The 18,610-nt window shown below is 47.1% G+C and overlaps 2 protein-coding genes across 4 annotated transcripts in view; one reads left to right on the top strand and one right to left on the bottom strand.

The window, feature by feature from the left end:
- Positions 1-6,086, top strand: part of plekho1b (pleckstrin homology domain containing, family O member 1b) — a 13,802-nt gene extending 7,716 nt beyond the window's left edge. The window contains exons 3-6 of the mRNA XM_061717794.1: positions 729-872; positions 1,277-1,387; positions 2,395-2,493; positions 3,123-6,086. Of these exons, the coding sequence (XP_061573778.1) occupies positions 729-872; positions 1,277-1,387; positions 2,395-2,493; positions 3,123-3,686 (918 nt within the window). The 3' untranslated portion in view covers positions 3,687-6,086. The remainder of the gene's footprint in view (positions 1-728; positions 873-1,276; positions 1,388-2,394; positions 2,494-3,122) is intronic.
- Positions 6,087-8,846: 2,760 nt separating this feature from the next.
- LOC133440523 (acidic leucine-rich nuclear phosphoprotein 32 family member E-like) lies at positions 8,847-18,083 on the bottom strand. 3 transcript variants are annotated; one of them, XR_009782354.1, is made up of 8 exons: positions 17,945-18,083; positions 16,078-16,224; positions 12,138-12,260; positions 11,645-11,795; positions 11,120-11,256; positions 10,952-11,018; positions 9,019-9,542; positions 8,847-8,987 (listed from the first exon to the last, which is right to left on the bottom strand). XR_009782354.1 is itself a non-coding variant. In XM_061717797.1 (7 exons), exons 1-7 carry the CDS (start codon positions 17,996-17,998, stop codon positions 9,466-9,468), a joined length of 753 nt encoding a protein of 250 aa, XP_061573781.1. In that variant the 5' UTR covers positions 17,999-18,083; the 3' UTR covers positions 8,854-9,465. The 3 variants fall into 3 exon arrangements, 2 of the variants coding, with proteins under 2 accessions (XP_061573781.1, XP_061573780.1); XM_061717797.1 differs by having other exon boundaries at positions 8,854-9,542; positions 11,645-11,792; XM_061717796.1 differs by having other exon boundaries at positions 8,862-9,542.
- Positions 18,084-18,610: the final 527 nt, after the last annotated feature.

Raw genomic sequence — 18,610 nt, 5'->3', positions numbered from 1 at the left:
CAACCCTCACCTGTCTGACCCTCACCTGTCTAACCCTCACCTGTCTGACCCTCACCTGTCTGACCCTCACCTGTCTGACCTTTAACCCTCACCTGTCTGACCCTCACCTGTCTGGCACTTAACCCTCACCTGTCTGACCCTCAACCCTCACCTGTCTAACCCTCACCTGTCTGACCCTCACCTGTCTGACCTTTAACCCTCACCTGTCTGACCCTCACCTGTCTGGCACTTAACCCTCACCTGTCTGACCCTCAACCCTCACCTGTCTAACCCTCACCTGTCTAACCCTCACCTGTCTAACCCTCACCTGTCTGACCCTCAACCCTCACCTGTCTGACCCTCACCTGTCTGACCCTCACCTGTCTAACCCTCACCTGTCTGACCCTCACCTGTCTCACCATCACCTGTCTGACCCTCACCTGTCTAACCCTCACCTGTCTAACCCTCACCTGTCTGACCCTCACCTGTCTGACCCTCACCTGTCTGACCCTCACCTGTCTGACCCTCACCTGTCTGACCCTCACCTGTCTAACCCTCACCTGTCTGACCCTCACCTGTCTGACCCTCACCTGTCTGACCCTCACCTGTCTGACCCTCACCTGTCTGACCCTCACCCCTCACCTGTCTGACCCTCACCTGTCTAACCCTCACCTGTCTGACCCTGAACCCTCACCTGTCTGACCCTCACCTGTCTAACCCTCACCTGTCTGACCCTCACCTGTCTGCAGGTGAAGGACCCGAAGGGGGACGGTCGGTTCCAGGAGGTTCTGGAACTTTCCGACTACGATCGCTGTGAAGAAATCAGGAAGAAGAAAAGCCGGAGCAAGAAGAACCACAGCAAGTTCAGACTGCTGTGTTTACCTGGGAACCAGGTACACACCTGTATATACCTGTACACACACCTGTATACACCTGTACACACCTGTATATACACACCTGTATACCTGTACAGACACCTGTACACACACCTGTACCTATACACACCTGTACACACACCTGTACACACACACACACACACACACACACACACACACACCAGTACACACACCTGTATACACGTGTACACACACCTGTACACACCTGTAACCCCCCAAGCTATCCTCATGCTAACCTCATGCTAACATCAAGCTAACATCATGCTAACCTCATGCTAACCTCATGCTAACATCAAGCTAACCTCATGCTAACCTCATGCTAACGTCATGCTAACCTCATAGTAAACTCATGCTAACCTCAAGCTAACCTCATGCTAACCTCAGGTCCTTCTGTCCTGCAGGTCCAGAACCAGAACCTGGTCTTCCTGGCCGTCAGTCCGGAGGAGAAGGAGTCCTGGATCCTGGTCCTGAACCAGGCCCTGACCCGGGCCAAGAACCGGGTCCTGGACCAGGTAAGAACCGGGTCCTGGATCCTGGGGGGTTGTGAGGGGGGTCCTGGCACAGTGCATCCAGGTGATCCCTGCGGCTTCGTGGCGCTCGAAACCCAGAGACTGTTGGGGGGGGCTGATAAGAGGGGGGGGGGGCGTTGAGTTGAGGGAGGTGGTTATCAGTAAGTGTATATGAGGCGATGAGTCCGTGAACTTCACTCAGAGCTGCTCTCAGCCAATGTCCTTGATGTTATCAGACGGCTCGGTCAGTTCTGAAACAGGTCCACAGATGTTCCTGAGAGGGGAGGGCTAGTGGGGGCAGAGTCACCTTGTTTACATTCCACCAGGGAGATTGTGACCAGAGCGATCGGCCGAACCGCCCTGTCAAGGTCAGATTATAGAATCAACAATTGTATTGCAAAAGAAAACAGACTCAGTAATTTTCCGTCTGCCTTCAGTCTCTGGTTCATCAATGGCGACTCCAATCAGATGAATTTGTGATCAATTCCCGCCAAGCCGAGCTTCCAACTTCTCCAAGGTCTTATCCATCTTACCAATGAGCTCAAAGACGCCGCCAGCCTGCGATTCTGTTCAAGAATCACATCCAGCTTACGGCTTTGCTCCCCCAGCGTTAAAGTCTGAGTGTTGATCACCTTGCTTGATCCTTCAGCCACGTCCAGCAGCTCTGAAAGAGCCAGAACAGCTGTCGACGACTTACGCGTTTGTCGGTACACCAGGAATCCCCCTCCTCCTATCAGGAGAAATCCTGCTATCATAAATCCAATTATGAAGCATCTTCAACGTCCTCGACAGACAGAATCACCAAACACAACGGTTTCCAATGTTTCCAGGAATCCATTGTGTATCCAGCAAAAAATGTCCCATCGGGGCAGGAGGGCTCCCTTACCCCCTGACTTCTGGTCGCAAAAACTTGGTCAATTCTGGTTCTAGCTGGTTCTAACTGGTTCTAACTTGTTCTAACTGGTTCTAGCTGGCTCTAACAGGTTCTAACATGTGGGTTCTGGTTCCAGGTGACGGTGGACGAGGCCCAGCTCTCTCATCCGACCAGAGACCGAGTGAAGATTCCTCAGAACCGCCGGCTGCCGACCCGGGGACACCTGCTAGCTGTGGTCAGTACCTCAGCTAGCATCTATTAGCCTCAGTTAGCACTAGTTAGCCCCCAATAGCCTCTGCTAGCATCAGTCATCTGTCCAGTTTTATGGGTCCAAGTCTTTTCTTTACTCCAGTTCTGATCTGTAACCCCGCCCCCTCTCTCTAAACCCCGCCCCCTCTCTCTGACCCCGCCTCCTCTCTCTAAACCCCGCCCCTCTCTCTAAACCCCGCCCCCTCTCTCTGACCCCGCCTCCTCTCTCTAAACCCCGCCCCCTCTCTCTAAACCCCGCCCCTCTCTCTAAACCCCGCCCCCTCTCTCTAAACCCCGCCCCCTCTCTCTAAACCCCGCCCCTCTCTCTAAACCCCGCCCCCTCTCTCTAAACCCCGCCCCCTCTCTCTAAACCCCGCCCCTCTCTCTAAACCCCGCCCCTCTCTCTAAACCCCGCCCCCTCTCTCTAAACCCCGCCCCTCTCTCTGACCCCGCCCCTCTCTCTAAACCCCGCCCCCTCTCTCTGACCCCGCCCCTCTCTCTAAACCCCGCCCCCTCTCTCTAAACCCCGCCCCCCTCTCTAAACCCCGCCCCTCTCTCTAAACCCCGCCCCCCCTCTCTAAACCCCGCCCCTCTCTCTAAACCCCGCCCCCTCAGGCCTCCTCCTCCTCAGACGGGATGCTGGTTCTGGACCTGATCCAGGAGGAGGATCCAGACCCGGGACCCGGTCCTGACTGGCCTCGGTCCAGAACCGACGGCTGCCTCTCCGTCCCGGTCCGGACCGCCGAGGCTTCTGGGAAATCCCGGAGCCTCCCCCGCGAGGTCGTGACCCCCCAACCGGGCCAGAACCAGAACCGCTGCAGCTCCATGGAGGCCATGCTGACCCGGTCCGAGACCAGGACCAGCGGGACCAGAACCGGTACCCCCGAGAACCCGGTCCACCGGATCCAGGAGCTCATCAACCAGAAGCTAGCGGAGACGGAGCGGCTGCTAATGGCGGCTATGGGGGCGGAGCCTGAGGGGCCGGAGGGGGCGGGGCCAGAGGCCCGGGAGGCGGGCCGGCTCCTGGCCGAGGCGACCCGGGTCTGGAACCAGGCCCTCCAGGTCCTGGAGGAGGTCCAGGAGCTGAGGAACCTGTACCGGGACCTGGACCAGGACCTGGACCGGGACCGGGACCCCTCCAAGATCCCTGGTACCCCCGACTGCAACAGCCTGATGTGAACTCAGGCACAGACTTGTTCTGGACCGGTTGTGGTCGGGTCCAGGTCCCCGGAACCTTGCAGGACTCCAGAGGACCCAGAACTGGTTTTGGGAGACCCCCCTCCAGGTCCAGGTCCAGGACTGACTCAGGACTCTGAACCGGTACAGAAACCCACGGACGCCTTCCAACCGTTGCCTTCAGGTCTAGACGCGATAAGGTCTCAAATAACTCTGATTTGTGATAAAACCGTAGCTCGTAGCAGAAAAACGAAAACATTGTGAGAGACACAGAACCCGGCAGATTCTGACAATCATTTTTATTCAGATATTCCTTAAAATGAGTGAGTAAGCTCAGTGAGAAGACAGAGTGAGATTTTTTTGAAGAAATCTTTTGATTACATTACAGTGAATGGGGGCTGAGACAGGTATTGGCGCCGCTTTATCCTCCCCCGTTTAAATTTTGTGCATACCCCGCCTGTCAAAGTCACATTTTATGAATCCCAACACGTATGTCTACATTCTGACCAAAAATTATTTGTCTAGCCTTTACGGTTTGGCCGTGAGCTCGAGTTACAAATAAAAATTCGTTTTTTTTTTCACTGTTTCTCGCACTCTACCAAGTGACATCCGCACTCTAGGTTTGACGAAAAAGTGATTTCCAGTCCTCGCTTGAGTGCTTATATCTTGAAAAGTGTACATCTTAGGAAAAAACTGTTTCAGGTTTGGAGAGTAGAGAAGTTTTCCTCCGTTTTGAAGATTGAATGACATTTCTACGTGCAGGTATGAGAAAGTTAGGTGACTCAGAAAAAAGGTGAATTTTGGCTTTTTTACTTTTTCCCATCTGCTTTGAATGGGTTTTTTTGGCCGGTTTTTTGGGAATAACTGGGAAAAATGGGAATTTCTACACCAAAAGTCATAGCACATTATTCCCGTTTTGATATATGATTCGCCTGGGTCCTCCCAAATCTGTAGGAGGGAACCGAAATCTGTCCGGAAAATGAATAATAAACGCGCAGGATAACAATAGATGTCTCTTCTAGACCCCCCCTTCCGATTGGTCGCCCTGGAGAACACCTGCTGTTCTCATCTGTATCACCTGGAACTCACCTGTACTCACCTGGATTATCCAATCAGCAGTCTTAACTCATGCTAACCCGTGATGCTAAACCAATGTGGGTTGTTTTATCCACGTCCCAGATGTTGCTACGAGCTAGTGGTAACGAGCTAGCTATCCTAGCTTATTAAGCCACACGCTAACCCATGATGCTAGCTAATCATTGATCTTTGTTTTCAGATGCAGTTACCTCAAGCTATATCCTTTAGCTTAGCTCATGCTAATGCGTCATCCATCCATTTCAGACATCATTAGTTAGCACAAGCAAGCTGCTTTAGCTTAACTCAGCTAATCTGCACTAGCTAGCTGGTATCAACGACGTCCAACAACGTCGTTAGCTGGACGTAGCTCTGAAACTCCGTTCATCGTGTTAGCTGGAATCTACGTTTGGACCGGAATGTCGTAGTTTTATCGTTTATTATTTAGCAGAATTAAACCGTCACTTCCTGTCTGTCCTCAGTGGTGAAGGTTAGCGTTAGCGTCTGTCCTCGGCGGCGTCGGCAAAGGTTAGCGTTAGCATCTGTCCTCCATACAATGTTAGCACTTTAGTCTCCTCACGCTAGCTACTTTAGCTTAGCTAACCTGCCAAGCTAACTAACGTTAATGTAGCTAATGTCCGTTAGCATGGTGAGTCAGCAGCTAAACTGCTGCTAAACTAGCTAAACGGGACCCCCGTTGTCCCAGAACTGGTCCCGGGTCCTGGACCCAGACCCTGGTGGTTCTGGACCTGGTTCTGGTTCTGGTCCCGGTGGGTACGGATCTATGCACTCCCCTCTGACCCGGTTCTGACCCGGTTCTGAAGGTTTAGCTGAAACTCAGGGGAAACTGGATCTTTAGAGAAATTAAAGGTACGAATTTGTCGGATCAGGACACGCCCCTTTTGGACACAAGGCCACGCCCCTTTTGGGAGCAAAACTCCTGAATTTAAGGTTAACAACTTTCCAGGTCTTGGTCCAGGTCCTGGTTTCAGGTCCTGATTAAACAAACATTCATTTCTAAAACAATCAGAGAAACTTTATTTTATTAAACTTTTGTGCAGCAACAAGCCGTTAGCGTATTAGCTTAGCTGCTGATTTATTGATCAGGTCAATGAACTTTATTAGCGTTTCTCGTCTTCCTGTTTGTTTGATCTTTTTGAAGAGTGTTGTTGTTCTGCAGCAGCAGGGAATCCTGGGAAATGTAGTCCAGTAGAAAGTTCTGCAGGGCATGATGGGAAATGTAGTCCAGTAGAAAGTTCTGCAGGGCATGATGGGAAATGTAGTCCAGTAGAAATGTGAAACCACATGTGCTGAAATAAAAGAATAAAAGCTGAACCTGGATCTGTCATTCATTAATGCTAGCTTTCGCCAACTAGCACCTCCTGTAGCCTGTAGCTAACTAGGACTTCCTGTAACATGTTAGCCTGTAGCTAACTAGCACCTCCTGTAGTGTGTTAGCCTGTAGCTAACTAGCACCTCCTGTAGCATGTTAGCCTGTAGCTAACTAGCACCTCCTGTAGCGTGTTAGCCTGTAGCTAACTAGCACCTTCTGTAGCGTATTAGCCTGTAGCTAACTAGCACCTCCTGTAGCATGTTAGCCTGTAGCTAACTAGCCCCTACTGTAGCGTGTTAGCCTGTCGCTAACTAGCAGCTCCTGTAGCATGTTAGCTTATAGCTAACTAGCACCTTCTGTAGCGTGTTAGCCTGTAGCTAACTAGCACCTTCTGTAGTGTGTTAGCCTGTAGCTAACTAGCACCTCCTGTAGTGTGTTAGCCTGTAGCTAACTAGCCCCTCCTGTAGCGTGTTAGCCTGTAGCGTATTAGCCTGTAGCGTGCTAGCCTGTAGCATGTTAGCCTGTAGCTAACTACCACCTTCTGTAACATGTTAGCCTGTAGCTAACTAGAACCTACTGTAGCATGTTAGCCTGTAGCTAACTAGAACCTACTGTAGCATGTTAGCCTGTAGCGCGTTAGCCTGTAGCGTGTTAGCCTGTAGCATATTAGCCTGTATGAGTCATGTGACCAGCAGGTCTTCACTTATATATTTAGTTATTATATTTAGGTGTTTATTAGTTTGATCATATTTAAATGTTTTATATATTTACATGTTAAATTAGACAATTTCCTCACAGAAATTTCGAGAGTGCCACGGCGGCTGCTGCACATTTGTGTACATTATTGCATTTTTCAAGCAAGAAAGGTGAAGGACTCACAAATGGGCCAATCAGAAGAAGGGGCGGGGCTAATTTGCACCAATAAAGGTGAGGGACTCAATACTGAGCCCAATGACACCACCCATGACTCTCTATGTCAAACCATTCAAAAGATATTGGACTATAACGTATCGGCCAATCAGAAGAAGGGGCGGGGCTAATTTGCATATATAATATACAAATGTAAATATTTATATGTATAATAATAATAATAATATACATATATATACCATGAACCTGTTCCCAGCAGGACTGGTGATCATCTAAGGTCAAAAGGTCAGGGTTCAGATTTCTCCATTTTCCAGGTTATATTATATAAAGTCTGTACTGACTCAGTCATGTGACCAGTTCTGGGTCAAGGCTGAATTATGGTTCTTCGTCACACCAACGCAGAGCACACGCCGCAGCCGTGACGCCGTGCTGAACCCTTCAGACTTCTCCGTCTCTCCATTTGGTCGCGGTGCAGTACCCCCCGCGGCCACTAGTTAGCGATCTTTTTCTGAATGGTTTATCCGACTTTTTCCGGTCACAGTAAATCAAAGAAATAAGGACAACTATTGTGCAAAAAACCAAAACAAAAAAATCACATATAAACGAAGAAAAGAGCGCTGAAAGTTCACTACTGCTTCAAACCGGAAACCGGAAATGCTACGCTTTCAAACGAACCAATCACAGCCCTCTCGGTCTGCGTGTGGTCTGCGTCTCCTCGACGCGTAGTTACAATTTTCGGGAGGTGCACGTCAGTTACGCCGCAGGTGACGCCGTGTGTTCTGCGTGGACGCAGAACACACGGCGTAGGCACGGCGCCATTTTGACGCAGGAGCATAATTCAGCCTTCAGTCTAATCAGTCAACAGCCGAGCTCTGGTTGCTAGGGGCAACAAGAACCTGGAAATGAGGAAGGTTCCGGGCTGGCTGTGAGAAAACCCCAGCTTTCCTCAAATAACTCTGATTTGTGAGAAAACCGTAGCTCTTAGCAGAAAAACAAAGACACCGTGAGAGACACAGAACCCAGCAGATTCTGATTATCTTAATTTTATTCAGATATTCCTTAAAATGTGTTAGTAAGGGCAGTTCGAAAACAAAGTGAGATTGTTTTGAAGTAAACTTTTGATTACGTTGCAGTCAATGGAGACTGAGGCAGGAATTGGAGCAGCTTTATCCCTCCCCGTTTAAATTTTGTGCATACCCCGCCTGTGAAAGTCACATTTTATGAATCCCAACACCTATGTCTACATTCTGACCAAAAATGATCTTTCTAGCTTTCACGGTTTGGCCGTGAGCTCGAGTTACAAATAAAAATTAAGGTCATTTTTTTACTGTCCCTCCCACTCTAAAAAATTAGAGCTCCACTCTAGATTTGACAAAAAAGTGATTTCCAGCCCTCGCTTGAGCGCTCATATCTTGAAAAGTTTGTTTTGACATTCTGCCCCATTCACTTACATGGGAAACTCTCCACATTAGTTTGGAAATTTGGAAATGTTTTTGCACTTCGTGCAAAAACTATTTGTGCCATCGCTCTGAAAATCCACAGGACTATAGTTAAATTCAGGGTCTACAACTTTCTAAATCGGTTCAGAATTTTTCGAGTAACGGTGTGCGAGTGGTGAGGCCCCAAAGTTCTCCCAATGCGTTCCGGATGGCACTAAAAGCGCACGTTTTTGCGCGTTGCGCAAAAACGTGCACGCCAATCGCTAATAAAAGTCATAGCACACGATTCCCGATTAAGGCGCACGTTTCTACGTTTTTAATTTTCACGTTTTCTCAAAGAGGCGTGCCTCTTGGCGCAGCCGTGGCACTAACTAGTGATTTAGTTCAGCATTGAGCCTCAAGGTTACCGTGGTTACCGTGGTTACCGGTGGTTCTGGGGGAAAGATTCCAGGTTTAAAACATTCTTGTCGTTTCAGAGATTTTATTCAAAAACACTCGTTTACATCGACACAGAAAACAGGAATAAAAAAATAAAACTAGAGATTCACGTCCCGAACAGACGACGACAGAAGATGCAGAGACCAGAACCTGGACCTGGACCGGGTACAGAGACCAGAACACTGGAGACCCGGGACCAGGTCTCTGGACCAGGACCAGAGACCTGGTCCGGAGAGGCGTGGCCACGGCGACGGCTGCTGAGGATCATGGGTAGTGAGGAGTTTACTGGGACAGTAATCGATACGATGGATTACCGGGAGGATAAACATGTAAAAAACATGGGATCAGTGTCCGACATCAGGGGGGGCGGAGCCTCGGTGGGGGCGGAGCCTCAGGGGGGCGGAGCCTCCATCAGTCATCACCTCCGGACCAGGCCGAGGCCACGCCCACCGGACAGGAAGGGGCGTGGCCTTGAAGGGGCGGGGTCTGGGCTGAGGCCACGCCCACTCCTGGGGCCAGGAAGGGGCGGGGTCTGGGCCGAGGCGTCAGGAGTGGGCGTGGCCTCGCAGGGGGCGGGGTCTGGGCTGAGGCCACGCCCACCGGTCAGGAAGGGGCGGGGTCTGGTCTGCTACTCGTCGTCGTCGTCGTCAGCTTCCTCCTCCTCTCTCTTCCTCTTCTCTCCCTGAACGGCAGCGGCGTCTTCGTCTGGAACAGAGAGAAGATAAACCAGGTCTGAACTGGATCTAAACCAGGTTTAAGAGCTTTAAACCAGATCTAAACCAGGTTTAAGAGCTTTAAACCGGATCTTAACCAGGTTTAAGAGCTTTAAACCGGATCTTAACCAGGTTTAAGAGCTTTAAACCCGATCTAAACCAGGTTTAAGAGCTTTAAACCAGATCTAAACCAGGTTTAAGAGCTTTAAACCGGATCTAAACCAGGTTTAAGAGCTTTAAACCGGATCTAAACCAGGTTTAAGAGCTTTAAACCGGATCTGAACCAGGTTTAAGAGCTTTAAACCAGATCTAAACCAGGTTTAAGAGCTTTAAACCGGATCTAAACCAGGTTTAAGAGCTTTAAACCGGATCTGAACCAGGTTTAAGAGCTTTAAACCAGATCTAAACCAGGTTTAAGAGCTTTAAACCAGATCTAAACCAGGTTTAAGAGCTTTAAACCAGATCTAAACCAGGTTTAAGAGCTTTAAACCAGATCTAAACCAGGTTTAAGAGCTTTAAACCGGATCTAAACCAGGTTTAAGAGCTTTAAACCAGATCTAAACCAGGTTTAAGAGCTTTAAACCGGATCTAAACCAGGTTTAAGAGCTTTAAACCGGATCTAAACCAGGTTTAAGAGCTTTAAACCAGATCTAAACCAGGTTTAAGAGCTTTAAACCAGATCTAAACCAGGTTTAAGAGCTTTAAACCGGATCTTAACCAGGTTTAAGAGCTTTAAACCCGATCTAAACCAGGTTTAAGAGCTTTAAACCAGATCTAAACCAGGTTTAAGAGCTTTAAACCGGATCTTAACCAGGTTTAAGAGCTTTAAACCCGATCTAAACCAGGTTTAAGAGCTTTAAACCGGATCTAAACCAGGTTTAAGAGCTTTAAACCGGATCTGAACCAGGTTTAAGAGCTTTAAACCAGATCTAAACCAGGTTTAAGAGCTTTAAACCGGATCTAAACCAGGTTTAAGAGCTTTAAACCGGATCTGAACCAGGTTTAAGAGCTTTAAACCGGATCTAAACCGGGTTTAAGAGCTTTAAACCAGATCTAAACCAGGTTTAAGAGCTTTAAACCAGATCTAAACCAGGTTTAAGAGCTTTAAACCAGATCTAAACCAGGTTTAAGAGCTTTAAACCAGATCTAAACCAGGTTTAAGAGCTTTAAACCGGATCTAAACCAGGTTTAAGAGCTTTAAACCAGATCTAAACCAGGTTTAAGAGCTTTAAACCGGATATAAACCAGGTTTAAGAGCTTTAAACCGGATATAAACCAGGTTTAAGAGCTTTAAACCAGATCTAAACCAGGTTTAAGAGCTTTAAACCGGATCTAAACCGGGTCTGAACCTTATAAACTGGATCTGAACCGGATCTAAACCAGATCCAGGTCTAGACTCACCTCCCTCCTCCTCCTCTTCCTCCTCCTCCTCTTCCTCCTCCACGTAGTCTCCATCGTCCTCTTCGTCCTGGAAACAGGAAGTTGGTGATTGGCTGAAAGGAGACGAGGCCACGCCCCCGTGACCACACCCCTGTGACCACGCCCCTCCCCGAAGCCCCACCCCCTCACCTGGATCCCGTCCTTCAGCAGGTACGACAGGCCGACCTCGTCATCATCATCATCATCGTCATCATCATCATCATCGTCGTCGTCGTCGTCGTCGTCGTCTTCGTCGTCTCCAGGAGGTCCAGCTTCATCATCATCATCTGGAAGATTCACATAAACAACCGTTTTGGGCTTTATTACTTTCATATAAAGCCCAAAACGGCTTAGCTCCGCATTATTATTAGACCTGATAGAGCCTTATGTTCCTGGCAGAGCTCTCCGTTCTCAGAGTGCAGGTTTACTCGTAGTTCCTAGAGTATCTAAATGTAGATTTGGAGGGCGGGCGTTCTGCTATCAGGCGCCACTACTATGGAACCAACTTCCAATCTGGGTTAAGGAGGCTGACACCACCTCCACCTTTAAAACTAAACTTAAAACCTTTCTGTTTAGTAAAGCCTATAGTTAGTGTTTAGTAAACCTCTAGCTGGTGTTAGGCTAATGGGGGCGGGGCCAGTGGTGGGGCGGGGTCAGTGTGTGGGCGGGGCTTACCGTGGTCCGGCTCCTCCTCCCGGTCCTGCTGGTCAAACCCGTCCAGGAAGTGGATCTGCGGCAGCAGAGAGAAGGTTTTGTCCCGGTAGTCGTCCAGAACCGCCACGGCACAGCTGAGCAGGTCCAGACTCCTCAGGAGCTTCAGGTTCTGCTGTGGAGGTAGATCTGGGTCAGAACCAGGACCTGGAGCAGGTTCTGGGTCAGGACCAGGACCTGGATCTGGGTCAGGACCAGGTCAGGACCGGGTCCTGGAGCAGGTCCTGGACCGGGTTCCGGGTCAGGACCGGGTCCTGGAGCAGGTCCTGGACCGGGTTCTGGGTCAGGACCGGGTCAGAACTCACCAGGGGCTTGATGCTGCTCAGGTCCTGGACCAGGACCAGGTCCAGGTTCTGGTCCTGGACCAGGACCAGGTCCAGGTTCTGGTCCTGGACCAGGACCAGGTCCAGGTTCTGGTCCTGGACCAGGACCGGGTCAGACCCGGGTCAGAACTCACCAGGGGCTCGATGCTGCTCAGGTCCAGGTTCTGGTTCCCGCTCAGGTTCAGGTGCGTCAGGTTGGGACATTTCTCCACCAGCAGGTCCAAACCCCCGGAGAGGGAGTTGTCGCTCAGATCCAGCTGCAAAACAGAACCGGGTCAGAACCGGGCGCGAAGGCGGACTCTTCTCTGCTCCTCTCCCTCCCTATAGACAAGTTTACGCGCCAAAACACGGGCGCTGCCATTCGTCTGCATAGATGCGGGTCATTTCCGGTGGGAGTGATTTGCGCATCGTTTACCGGTGTAAACACAGCGGCGTGGACACAAAACCTAAAGCAAAGACTCGCTGCTCGTGAGCTTTTAATGTCGACAACTATGTCTTAGCCATGGGAACACGGTTCTATACTCTGACTGGAGATGGCGTTACTCTCCCCACCAGGATTCAGTGCAGAACTGGGATGATAACGTGATGACAGCTGCAGAACTGACAGCTGATCTGCTCCTACTTCCTGAAATCCGCAACGGACAAACTGAAAGTTTCTGAGGTTTATCAATATCTGCACAGAGACAAAGTCGGTTTTGTCATGTCATACAAACATGATCGTTTTGTTTATTTGAAAGCAAATGTCGAGCCTAGCCAGTGTTTGAACAATGCGGGGCTTAAAGCTCGGCTGCTGTAACTGAAGCTGGAGTCAGACCTGCGTCATGTGCGTTTTGCTGGACCGGAGATCGTGTTCCCATTCAGCTGCGATCTTATGGAAGGTAACAAGATTATTTGACATATATGTCTTCATTTTTGGTATCCAAACTACATCATAGTTTACTTGGCTTTTTTTTTCTCTAGGTAGAAAATGCTGTGAGACGGGAAAACCGGGCTTGCCTGCACTGACTGACAGAAGAGCTGGGTCTGAAAGAAATGCTGGTCAGAAGAAGATGAAGTACAGGACTGTCTCAGAAAATTAGAATATTGTGATTTTCTCTAATGCAATTATAAAAACAAAAATGTCATACATTCTGGATTCATTACAAATCAACTGAAATATTGCAAGCCTTTTATTATTTTAATATTGCTGATCATGGCTTACAGCTTAAGAAAACTCAAATATCCTATCTCAAAAAATTAGAATATTCTGCAAATCTTAATCTTAAACTGTAAACCATAATCAGCAATATTAAAATAATAAAATGCTTGCAATATTTCAGTTGATTTGTAATGAATCCAGAATGTATAACATTTTTTTTTTTTTTTTTTAATTGCATTACAGAAAATAAAGAACTTTATCACAATACACACACAACAGGAAGGATCTTTACCAGCCGTCACCAACTTCCCAGCATCTTCTACCACTCCAGAACCGGCACAGGAGGTGAAACTCTGTAGGACTCATGAAGAGTGGAGGACCAGCCCTGGGAATATTCTCCTGCAGCTCTGCCTCCCGCCATCACCCAACTTTTCACACATACTCCCAAAAATTGATGATTTTGTTGAGGGAAGGTTACAGTTCTGCAGTAAATATCTCAGCATTTTAAAACCAAAATGAGCAGCCTTATTTAGGAACCAACAGATGTTTGTACTGTGAAAATAAAGTTTGATGAAACATAATTTCATTTCATTATTGTACTGAACTAAGATCATGAATGATAGGCCTTATCTTCCTTAGTGTGCTACAATGTCTTTTAACAGTTCATCATTCATAGTAAGCTCATACTGTACATTAATAATGGATGCATTTTGAATTTTGAGGAAACTAAACAAATGGCTTCAACAAGAAAACTCATATGTTTAATCTTAACAGGAATAAAAAAGTAAAATATGGGGTAAGGGAACTGTCAATCGAATTTGTGCACATAAATCAAATGTGTGCATATTATTCTACAGTTATGCATAAATAAAAAATTTCAATATTTGTCAAATCATACATATAGTGTGTATTTTCTCTGTAATCCGTGTTCATAATCTTCTAATCACAGAGAAAATACACTACATATTATATGTATGTTTTGACTTAAATGTTTACATTTCTATTTATTTATGCACAACTGTAGAATATGCACACATTTGATTTATGTGCACAAATTAAATTAACAGTTCCCTTACCTCCATAGTAAAATACAAAAGCATCCCACACAATTACATCACTATAAAAACTATTCATATATAATATTAAAAAATACAATGCACACAGTATTTGTTGTTTATCTTTATTTAATGAACAACATCACTTGTGTAGCAGGCTCGACCTCAGGTGACAGGTTTCAGGACCATCTAAAAAAAGGGGAACAGAACACATGGATGGAGCAAAATTAATGCAAAAAATCTCATTACACTTAAAACAAGAGTATTTACCAAAAAAATAACTTATTTGACAATTTTCACCTGTTTCAAGTACATTTTCATTTGAAATAAGTAGAAAAATCTGCCAATGGGACAAGATTTATCTTCTCATTACAAGCAAAAAAATCTTGTTCCACTGGCAGATTTTTTCACACGCAGGCACGCACGCACGCACACACACACACAAACACACACACGCATTGTTGGTCCCATCTCAAAACCATCAACTGCCTCATCAAAATACCAGTAGCAATGTTAGTGTATGACAACTTCTTCATAATTTACAGTACTGTCAGCTTCACAGCTAAAGTTGCTGAACTTACCTCAGGTCCGTGTTGTTTCTCCGGGGGGGGGGCAGCGGATCCGCCGGCTGAGTTACTCCTTTCTGGCTGGGGAGAGCGATTATAAACCAACCACAACTCAGGGAATGGATTATCCTTTGTTGTTTTTTTGTCAACAAAGTGGTGTGAACAAACAAAAATGTTGCGCGGTGGTTTTTTAGATGTAAAGCCTCCAGCCCGGTCCGTGGCTTCAGAAAAAAAGTAAACAAAGCAGCGCATGGACCTGTCTCTTTGAAGCTGGTTTGTGGTTGCAGCTCTCTCTATCTGACCACTCCTTCAGGTGCTCCCTCGAGTTCTTACATCCAACTGCCGAGACATGTCGTTCCCGAACCACTTTTTTTCTTAGAAATATCCATTTTGTCCCTCTTTGTCAGAGCAATGTTGCCACTGTTTTCAATGGAAAAACCCCAAAACGGAAGTGAACTGCTTAGAGGGGAGGAGTTTAGGAAGTAGAGCGGAAACGGCCGGTAAACTTGTCTATCTGCTACTACTGCTTTTGTCCTGTCTCGTCTTCAGAGTCTCTTCTTTTCATTCCTCCCAAACTCTACAATCATGAATTGATTAACTGGTCTCTCAGCACAACCAGAAGTCAGGGGGTAAGGGAGCCCTAAGCTGGATGTGATTCTTGAACAGAATCTCAGGCTGGCGGCGTCTTTGAGCTCATTGGCAAGATGGAGAAGACCTTGGAGAAGTTGGAAGCTCGGCTTGGCGGGAAATTATCACAAATTCGTCTGATTGGAGTCGCCATTGATGAACCAGAGACTGAAGGCTGATGGAAAATTACTGAGTCTGTTTTCAATATAATTGTTGATTCTATAATCTGACCTTGACAGGGCGGTTTGGCCGATCGCTCTGGTCACAATCTCCCTGGTGGAATGTAAACAAGGTGACTCTGCCCCCACTAACCCTCCCCTCTCAGGAACATCTGTGGACCTGTTTCAGAACTGACCGAGCCGTCTGATAACACATTTTCAACGCCTTCCTGGCTATAAGTCTTGTGAAGTTGATGTAAATTTGTCATGTGCTTTCTGTGCTGAGGTGTTTTTTTGCACTTTCACACTGTACTCACTGTTCTCACTGTACTTGTACACAGTGTGAAGATGCCTTTTTTGCAGCCCTAGACCAGACCCTGGACCCCCCACTCACCTTCCCTAGCCCCGCCCCCTCCCCTAGCCCCGCCCCCTCCCCTAGCCCCGCCCACTCACCTTCCCTAGCCCCGCCCCCTCCCATAGCCCCGCCCCCTCCCCTAGCCCCGCCCCCTCCCCTAGCCCCGCCCACTCACCTTCTGTAGCCGCGGCAGCGCCGGCAGCTTAGCTAGCGAGCGTAGCCCCGTGTTGACCAAGCTGAGAACCTGCAGCTCCGTGAAGTCCTGGAGACCCTCCACCTCCCCGTCTGGGGCCCGGCAGGAGTCCAGGACCAGCTGCTGCACCTGGGGGGACAGGTAGAGGTGAGACCTGGACCTGGACCTGGACCTGGACCTGGACCAGGACCAGGACCTGGACCTGGACCTGGACCTGGACCAGGACCAGGACATAGATATAAATAAATATATATAAATAAACATCAATAGAGAAATAATCAGCTGCTGCAGCATCAAAAAAAAAGCTGCGTCCAATCAATAACATAAACTGAACTCTAACATACCCCCGCCCCCGTTGGAAACGAATAGGAAATAGAGAAAAGAGTTTTCCACTCACTGTTTTGATTCCCAATTGCGATTTTCAAACACATCAATGAAATCGGATAACGGATAATGGATAACGATCCGTTTTCTGTTTTTTATTATCCAAACAAAAGAAGGGGAACGGATTATTTTGGATTATTTCTCTATTTTTATTTTGTCATTTCAAAACAAAAAACAGATGGCCGCAAAGTCCACGGACCGACCATGGTCCAACAAGGAATTTGACTCAGGTTATTTCGCTCTTTAGGCAGTAAATAAACTAATGTGATACTTGTTGACATATATACAAATACACGACTACGGTGCAGCAGTTTGAGGTACTTGGACGCGTTGCTTAGCAACCACAGGACCAGAGATGACGCGGCGGTGGGAACAGTCGTACGGGCGGAACCACAGCAACTAAAACCTGAACCCGGGCCGGGGCCGGTTCTGGGAGTTTGGGGCGGAGTGGAACTGCACCGAACCGAAGTTTAACACCTGAAAACACCAGGGAAGGAGTGGAAGTTTAACACCTGAAAACACCAGGGAAGGAGTGGAAGTTTAACACCTGAAAACACCTGAAAACACCAGGGAAGGAGTGGAAGTTTAACACCTGAAAACACCAGGGAAGGAGGTTCGGTCATGTGACTACAAACTACAGAAACATCCCATAATAAGAACCCCGGGTCGGTCTCCAGGTAACATCCAACCCAGAGCCAACTTCACCTCAAAAAAATAAATAAATAAATAAATAAAATATATATATTTTTTATATATGTATTTTATTTAAAAAATATTTATATATATAAAAATATATTTAAAATGTTTTATATATATATATATATATATATATATATATATATATATATATATATATATATATATACATATATATATATATATATGTATATATATATGCCTTAGGTTTTTACCAACATGTTATTAACCATTAATATATATGCAGAAGTTAGAAAGTTAAAAAAAACGATTTCTGAGCCTAATATTAAAAAAAATATATATATATATAAATATATTAATAAAATAAATATGACATATTAAAATACATATTAAAATGCATGTGTGTATATATATATATATATATATATATATATATATATATATATATATATATATATATATATATATATATATATATGCCTTAGGTTTTTACCAACATGGTATTAACCATTAATATACACTAACATTTCCAATCCAACCTAGAACCAACTTCCCTCCAGAACATCCAACCTGGAACCAACTTCCCTCCAGAACATCCAACCTGGAACCAACTTCCTTCCAGAACATCCAACCTAGAACCAACTTCCCTCCGGAACATCCAACCTCGGTCCAACTTCCCTCCAGAACATCCAACCTGGAACCAACTTCCCCCTGATATTTCAGGTTAAATAAGCGCCGCCATGTCCCGGTTCCTCGTCCCCCGCGGGTCTCCGGTGCCCCCCGGGACCCCCCGGCCCCCGGTCCTCACCTCGGCCGGTTTCCGGTCCCGCAGCTCCAGGCTGACCCGCTTCTTCATGTCCATGTTCCCGGTGTTTGAGTTAAAAAGCTCGGTCTCTCTCTGCGAAGATCCGGGAGAAACTAAACCGCCATGTTCCTGCTGGCCCCGCCCCCTGGCCGGCCCCGCCCCCCGGGTCACGTGGGCGCAGCCAAGGCCTCCCATTGGTTGTGCTGGGAACCCCTGGTCCGTGATTCGTCAGGATTGAAAAGGCGGGACTTCAGTCCGACCAATGAGAGGGCGGGAACGGAGCGTTTAAACCGTAGCCACGCCCCCTCTTTGTGCTCGTCGGCGCCAGATTCAACAGATACCTTTAAATCCTGCACAAGTTCAAGTTTGTTGGGAGTAAATGTTGTTTATGAGTCTGTTATCGGTGTAAAAGAGTTTAACAGATGTTTGATTTATCAATAAATGAAAATACTTGTCAATAGTCACCTGAAAAACCAAGATTAGCCTCAGAATCTGCTGGATTCATTATTAGGGCCCGAGCACCTTCAGTGCGAAGGCCCTATTGTATTTGCAGGAATTCTTTGTATTATTTTTTTTTTTTATTATTATTTTTCTGACAAAAGGAAGGCCTTTTTGCCCCCCTAAACGTGCCCAAAAAGTCACCAAATTTTGCACGCAAACCAGGCCTGG

The sequence above is a fragment of the Cololabis saira genome, chromosome 3, assembly GCF_033807715.1.
Source record: "Cololabis saira isolate AMF1-May2022 chromosome 3, fColSai1.1, whole genome shotgun sequence".
NCBI classification, from domain to species: domain Eukaryota; kingdom Metazoa; phylum Chordata; class Actinopteri; order Beloniformes; family Belonidae; genus Cololabis; species Cololabis saira.
The sequence above is the reverse complement of the archived record's forward strand: the minus strand, read 5'-3'. Positions and strand labels throughout refer to the sequence as shown.

What these genes read in the sequence shown, in the direction of transcription:
- LOC133440523 (XM_061717796.1), bottom strand. Translation starts at nt 17,998, where the DNA reads ATGGACATGAAGAAGCGGGTCAGCCTGGAGCTGCGGGACCGGAAACCG. An exon ending in TGCTGAAGGACGGGATCCAG is followed by an intron (nt 11,019 to 11,119) that starts GTGAGGGGGTGG and finishes TCCTGTTTCCAG; the next exon opens with GACGAAGAGGACGATGGAGA. An exon ending in GGAAGAGGAGGAGGAGGGAG is followed by an intron (nt 9,543 to 10,951) that starts GTGAGTCTAGAC and finishes TCTCTGTTCCAG; the next exon opens with ACGAAGACGCCGCTGCCGTT.